Here is a 7,410-nt window from a genome sequence, read left to right on the forward strand (position 1 = left end):
GGCCAGCGCTAAGATGGCGGAGGACAGGAGCTTGCAGTCACAGACCGTCACCAACTGACGAGTCTGACGAGAGAGAGAGAGAGAGAGAGAGAGAGAGAGAGAGAGAGCCTAAATAAATAAACCTTGAGTGGGAATGAATGTGTCAGACCGAATGATGTCAATGTTTGAGTCATTTTCTCAGTTTGGCTCAACATGAATGAGCAACGTGCAAGTGTGTGAATGTTTGAGGCAAGAAGTATGATGGGCGTCAAGTGCGAAATCTGAAATGCACACATTGGCAGAGGGCATAAGTGTCTTAACAGCCAATGAGTGTGGGCAAGGCAATTATAAGCAGACACTTATGGCACTAAGGACAGAACGGGACGTCAACTGTCATCAACTAGTCATAAAGCAAGGGTGCGTCTTATGCAAATGTATCTGAAACATCGCCGTACTGTGCCTTCTTTTCTCGAGATACTACGAGCAGAGTCCTAGACCTTGTATTTCTATCTTTAAACCATGATTCACGGCATTGTCCAAAGCAATGTAAACTGGGTACACCACAGGGTGTACCGGTCAGACACCGTCCTGGGAGATTTGTGAAAACCACAGATGGGTCATGTTCCCTTCAGAATAAAAGCACAGATTCACCGTTTCATGATTGATTTGAGCTTGTGTGCCGTCCTACTTGTGATATGAGTCTAAAGTTGCTTTGTGAGGATACTCAGAGTCCTACCTTCTCAGAGAGGATGGCCAGGGTCCTCTCCAGGGCGTTAGCAGAGCGGTCCTTGGCGGCGCGGGACAGGCGCTCGGTGTAATAGCACACCTGAGTCTTCAGCGTGGTGATCTGACCAATCAGATCCTTCGCTCGCATCACGTCCTGTGGCTGGTAGTGGGCCGGCTTGGAACTGAAGCCGGCAGCACTTGATAGAGAGAGTGAATAGAGTGAACTGAGACGCACATCATTAAGGAGCAGGTCCATTTTTCACCATCTTGCTCACAGATTCCAACACGTAGACCGTGGATACGGGGATCGAACCCACAACCTTTGTGCTACTCCCCCTGTTTTCCCTTTTAGCAAAGCAAATCATTTGTCTTGTCTCGCAATTTGCTGAACAACCCGTCCAGGCTGCCCTCCGCAGCAGCCGGCCGGCCGGCCTCGGTCGCCCTACTCACTGTTTCCTGGCCTCCTCCAGCTTCTGCACCATCCTGCGGAGGCCACAGCTCTTGAAGCCCTGGTGGTGGGCTGCCGGAGCTCCCAGGGTCACGATGTCGTACGTCTTGTCTGAGGGCAGCGAGGAACAGGGCCAGACGACCAGAGTCAATGCTGAGTGAGCGCTCCACCTCCACGTCATTGTTACCCGACTGTGTTTGCGCTGCGCAGGGGTACCTACCGTAGCCAGTCTCCCCCTGAACCCTCATCCTCTGGATGTGCAGGTTAGTGGGGATGAACTCCAACTTCTTCTCGGCTTTCAAGGTGCTGGATTTAAACGAGGGACCTGACGGGATGAAGCACAGAAAGTTTAAGATTATGAGTTTGTACAGAGCTAACATAGAGGCTGAGATAGATGCTTCATATGGCATGTAGAATGACAGTGTAAACGGTTAATGGGGCATTATTTGATTAGAGCAACACATCCACTGTGTGTATACTATGTGATGTAAAATAGATGGGATCATTCATAGAACTCACACAGACATGTTTGTTTCATCTGGACTCATTTTTATATTTAACACCAGTGTGGTCTTAGATGTGATATTTTAGCTATTACATTCTATTCTTGTATTCTATTATTCTTGCAACGCAACGATCAAAAAAATATAACAATTTGCTTGCGACAGTCATTTATTTGAAGTGTCAATCCGCCACAATGTGAGCATCAACTGTCCCATCTATGACATCTGTCGTCAGTCAACCAATCCGTCAATCACTGGGACACCTCCAGCGTTCCAGTGGAGTGACGTGTTGTGTTGCATGCACATCACCACCGCAGGACGACGTGCTGCTGCGTGGCGCGGCGGCGGCGCGGCGGCGGCTCACCCCTGTACTCGTGCAGGTCGCTGATGGTGTCCTGGTAGGTGAGGATGATGGTCTGGTACTGGGTGATGATCTCCCGGCGAAGGTTCTCCCAGCACGGAGACAGCTCCCCCAGCTCCTCCAGCTCACACACCCTGCAGGCGACGCACGTGTGTATTAAGGCCCCTGTCCCAAAACCTCCCCTAACCCTAACTAGGTTTTTGCCCTAACCCTAGATTTTGCGAGTTCTCGTGTAGGGGTAGGGTGTCCCATGACTGTAGGGAGCAAGAGGGGGAGTGCTATTTTGCCCTCATAATCAACCCTCAAAACGTAGTGAGGTCCAACGCAGGCTTAAAACGAAGTGGAAGATTTACTGTTGAGGGCACTCCAAACCAAGTGGAGGTTTTAAGGGGGGAGAAACGGGACCCAGGGCCTTACACTACGGTTTAGCCCCGCAGCGGAAAGACTTCCTCAGGGTGGATGAGCTCAGTCCCCTGTGTAGCAGCAGCCACACACAACACGGTTGCCTTGTAGTTTTTTCCTTGTTGGTGTTATGGAGTCTGATCGGAGCTGAAGACACATTCCTGCATGCTTACACATGGACAATAAAGAAACTTGAAACTTGAAACATAGAAAGTATTGGGATTTGAAATAGTATACGTGTGACAGAGTAAACCTAACTCTCCCTATCTCCTCAGCACCTTTGGACCACAGACAGCGAGGCAGTTCCAGTTCTCGCCTTCCACATCAGGGGTTGTGAGTTCGAGCCCTCTGCAGTGTAACTGTGTGGGGTCCAGGAATCGGTGTTACCCACGCATCAACGGAATTATGTTGACGCAAGGAACCCAACGTCATTTTAATTATGATGACCCCTCTTAAATTATCAGTCAGCATAAAACACTAGAACTCTACGTGCCAAAGGCTGTGATAGCTGGACTGAAGACAACAACGTTTTACAAAGAAGCTCAACCCTGCCACGGCGTAATGCCCCGCCAAGGTCTGCCAAATACGCCTCACTTACACTGTTCATGAAAGTCTCCCCTGGGCCAAGACAAGGCTACAAGCATCCTCATCACAGACTGCTGTTGTAATCTGTAGCAGGCTCCACCTTTAACCTAGCTGTACTCGTCCTTCAGAACCTAGCTGAACCAGTACCGAGCTTCAGAACCCAGACTGACCTAGCTGTACCAGTCCCACCAGAAATGGATATGTGGGCCGTCCCCTTACCGTTACAGCTCCATGTCAGCCAAATTGCCAATGTAGCTGAAGTTAATTGATGTATGGACCTTGTTTTTGCTGGCAGAATATTTTGAACTGTACCCCAAACCATTTATAAGACATTGGGGAGGGTGAGAGAGAGGGAGAGAAAGAGAGAGAGAAAGAGAGAGAGAGAGAGTGTGAGAGAGAGAGAGAGAGAGAGAGAGACAGAGAGAGAGAGAGAGAGAGAGAGAGAGACAGAGACAGAGACAGAGACAGAGAGAGTGATAGATAGATAGAGAGATAGAGAGATAGAGATAGAGAGATAGATAGATAGATAGATAGATAGATGGAGAGAGTGATAGATAGAGAGATAGATAGATAGATAGAGAGATAGATAGATAGATAGATAGATAGATAGATAGATAGATAGATAGATAGATAGAGAGATAGATAGATAGCCTACCGGACCGCGTCTTCCTCCAGCAGCAGTTTGACAAACTGCCGTGGGATGTGCAGGGACAGGACGCTCTCTGCCATCTGCTCCAGGACACGCAGGTGGTTCCCATCCGTGGTCGGGAAGCGGTACATCCGCGACATGACACCCCCGAACACTTCAGAGACACACACACACATGGAACAGTGTTTACAAACACACACACACACACACACACACACACACACACACAGCAGCCCTGAATGTTAACCACAGGTACTTTAAGGCGCTGCAGGTAAGATGCTAGAGTAGTTTAAAGAGAGAGAGAGGCAAAAAAGAGCCATGATTTTGACATTTCCCAGCCATTGTGAATGTTACATTCACCCACCTGTAGTAACAGGCAAGATGGATAGTCAGAAAACCAATAAGGGAAGAGATACCCTGATTGGTCAGAAACGAATTAGTCTCAAACGGAGGCGAGAGCAGAGAACCCCAAACAGATATTCTCACAGTGCATTTCTTTCAGTCACTAACAGCTGAAGGATGCTAATGGCAAGAAATACAAACCTACAGCACCTTTAAACATGCTCCAAACATATGACTGCTTACCAGCCTTCAACAGCGGGTCTTTACACAGAGACGCAGACTTGGACTTGATGGCTGTGGACTGAGTCAGACTCTCGTCCACTGGAAGCACCATCTGATGAACACCCACACACACACATGCACACACACGCACACAAGACACGTGGAGGGACACACAGAGGCACGCACACAAACATCGTCAATCCTTGCAAAGAGATATCACTGCAAACATGCTAAGGCAACCACTACTGATCGCGTCTTGGAGTCCAATGGGATTTCAGGTTCGATTGATCGATTGAGGATCCGTGGCCTCATGTGTGTGTTGCTGAGGCTCTGTGACGCTGACGTTAACGTTAGAGTTCTTCCTCCTGTGATGACGGGTGACGCCCCCCCACTATGAAGTATCTCTACAGAACACAGGTTTAACTTCCTGCTCACCCTGAAGCGGCAAACATTTCCGCATCGCTCACCCGTCCGTTTACGGTGTCGCTCCGCTGTAACCTAGCAACGGGAGCCCTCTGTTCCCGATTCTCCTCGATCTGCCAGGCGATGATGGTGATGTTTCCGATGCGTTCTTTCTCCACCGACCTGACCGACCGATCAATACACATGGCGTCATCCATCATTATCTCTAGACAGCAGAAATGTATCTGTGATCAATCAATTACGTCTGGCAAATTGTTTGTGGCTAAAGGTCGGCAAGACGTCACGCTGAGACAGCAGCGACAGCAGGGGGCGGGGGCGGGGGGGGGGGATTCGATCACTCGACGTGCCTGTTACCTAAGGGTCAGGTGCAGACGGTGGTGCTTGTCCTGCAGTAGTTCCTTCACGGAGAACATGGCGGAACCTAGCATATACATCTGACACACACGCACACACGCACGCACACACACGCACACACGCACACACACACACACACACACACACAAATAGACATTTATTTCTATAGACTGGGTTTTAGACAGGGTCTCTTGGAGTTCTGCTTTAGTGACTTGAGTGAAATCCATTATTTAACGTTTTTGATTTTTGCACGATTCTCCCGCTGCAGTTGGCACAGTGCACTAGTTCACCGCACTTACTATTCCTGTGAAGTCTCTGTACAAGTGTTGCAATATTATCCTTGGTATTCGTATTTGAACGCACAATGGCGTTATTGTGTGCCAGATGATAATCTGGCCTTGGGTTCCAGAGCCCAAGTGTGAGCCGGCGTGTCGTGCTTGGTGGTACAGCCTGACATGACGCGAGGCGTGAGGGCTGCAGACAGGGGGCGGTAGAGGTCGGAGGTACGTACCGTGCCCTGGGAGCGGTCCTTCACGTCATACACCGACAGCTTCACCTGAGTCTGCTGAGTGATCTGGGAGTCCTGGAAAAACGCTATGCTACTCAGGTAGATGGGGTTACTGGTGCCCTGATAGAGAGAGAGAGAGAGAGAGCGAGAGAGAGGGAGAGAGAGAGAGAGAGGGGGGGGGGGAGAGAGAGAGAGAGAGGGAGAGAGGGGGAGAGATAGATAGAGAGAGAGAGAGAGAGAGAGAGAGAGAGAGAGAGGATGGTTGGATTGATGGATGGACGGATGGACAGATAGATAGATAGATAGATAGATAGATAGATGGACAGACATAGAAAAAGAAAGAAAGAGACATGTTGAGTTTCAGCGTGTTGTACAGCTCCTAGTGCCTCCCCAGGGGGGGGGCAGGTAGCAGGGCGGCGCCCCCCAGTGGTGGAGCCAGGGCGCGCGGCGGACGAGGACACACCTCGATGATCTCCGTCTGGGTGTGCTTGGTCCAGAAGGCCTGGGGAGGGGTGGTGCAGCTGACGGCCACAAAGCTGGTGGGCTTACGCTCCAGAGCGGGGGTCACCAGCTCACTGCAGGCTGCAAGCAGAGCAGAGAGACGGAGCAAGAGATTACACGCCGTGGGAATGTTGATGACGCGGAGGGCCGGTAGTACTTGTAGTACCCTATTAAACGGAGGCCATTTGATGCCCTGCCGACTGGCCTGCAAAGGTCAGGCGTCAGGTGGGGTTCAATGTGAGCGTGTTGGGTAATAAGAAACGGCATGTTTCGCAGTCCTTTGACCTACCCAGGCTGAACTCCAGAACAGGCTCATCCGGGTCCTGACTGTTGCCTGAAACACACACACACACACACATGCAAACCAATGCAAATAAGATCACAAAGAGGCGGGCATTTCCTCCACCGAACCGATGAGGCACCCACCCACCCGAGGGGACCCCGAATAAGAACACGACAACAACAGCTTTTTGACGACAACATGAAACAATTTGAAACGTGTGACAGAAACGGATGTCCCTCTATCGGAAAGACTCTCTCGCCAAACCCGCGTAACTGAAACAGACATCTCTCCCCTCCGAGGTATGCTCTGAAGTCCCGCCCTCGCTCTCCTGCCAATCACACGCGGAGCACCCCCCCCCCCCCCCCCCGCTGCTACGGGCGTTCTGTCGGACGAGACGAGAACCCGCGGGGACACGGCGAGTTACCAGGGTCGCTTCGCTTACCTGCCAGGGTGAGGCCCATCATCTCAGCGGAGAGGTCAAAGGTGTTGGCCCGGTATACAGACCAGGGTCGGTGCCGCGGGCTGCCGTCCCTACCCGCCATGGTGGGTGGAGGGTGGAGGGTGGTGGGTGGTGGGTGGAGGGTGGAGGGTGGTGGGTGGTGGGTGGAGGGTGGAGGGTGGTGGGTGGTGGGTGGAGGGTGGTGGGTGGAGGGTGGAGGGTGGTGGGTGGTGGGTGGAGCAGGCCGGAGGACTCGTCAGGCCTTGATGAGGAGCTCCGAGGACCAGCGGGCCAAGAGCTTTAGTGTGGATAGTCGGATATATGCACCGAGAACCACAAGCCCTTTGATTTGCCTGTGTGTGTGTGGGGGGTGTGTGTGTGTGTGTGTTGGGTTTCTCTTGCGTTGATCCCGGTGTTGGTGTGAAGTCACGGCGGGCACTCTGGTGAGCCTGCAGGATGAGAGGGGAGGACAACAAAGACATGAATCGTTCGTTCCCATGGTAACCGACGGAGAGCGGGCATCCTGTTGTCTCGTTAGGTTATGCACATAATTATACAGATGGGTCCGAGGAACAGTGCAGGTTAACACCTATGTATCACAATATTTGGTTACGGCCTGCCAAAACAAGTGAATTCGAAAATCGCAGGATAGATTTTGGTTCCTCAGTGGACTGAAGACCGGGTG

The 7,410-nt window shown here is 51.3% G+C and overlaps 1 protein-coding gene across 2 annotated transcripts in view; it reads right to left on the reverse strand.

The window, feature by feature from the left end:
• The window catches only part of inpp4aa (inositol polyphosphate-4-phosphatase type I Aa), a 14,242-nt gene extending 7,404 nt beyond the window's left edge, over positions 1-6,838 (reverse strand). For both annotated transcript variants that reach the window (XM_084478167.1, XM_084478166.1), the window contains exons 1-13: positions 6,729-6,838; positions 6,293-6,337; positions 5,966-6,084; positions 5,506-5,622; positions 4,995-5,074; positions 4,685-4,802; positions 4,239-4,329; positions 3,660-3,807; positions 2,021-2,151; positions 1,374-1,478; positions 1,156-1,264; positions 716-902; positions 1-63 (exon numbers count right to left, since the gene is read on the reverse strand). The exon at positions 1-63 is cut by the window's left edge and continues 249 nt beyond it. In XM_084478167.1, coding sequence (XP_084334293.1) covers positions 1-63; positions 716-902; positions 1,156-1,264; positions 1,374-1,478; positions 2,021-2,151; positions 3,660-3,807; positions 4,239-4,329; positions 4,685-4,802; positions 4,995-5,074; positions 5,506-5,622; positions 5,966-6,084; positions 6,293-6,337; positions 6,729-6,828 — 1,413 coding nt within the window. In that variant the 5' untranslated portion in view covers positions 6,829-6,838. The remainder of the gene's footprint in view (positions 64-715; positions 903-1,155; positions 1,265-1,373; positions 1,479-2,020; positions 2,152-3,659; positions 3,808-4,238; positions 4,330-4,684; positions 4,803-4,994; positions 5,075-5,505; positions 5,623-5,965; positions 6,085-6,292; positions 6,338-6,728) is intronic.
• Between the last annotated feature and the right edge of the window lie 572 nt (positions 6,839-7,410).

The sequence above is a fragment of the Micromesistius poutassou genome, assembly GCF_964030765.1.
Source record: "Micromesistius poutassou genome assembly, chromosome: 14".
Taxonomy (NCBI): domain Eukaryota; kingdom Metazoa; phylum Chordata; class Actinopteri; order Gadiformes; family Gadidae; genus Micromesistius; species Micromesistius poutassou.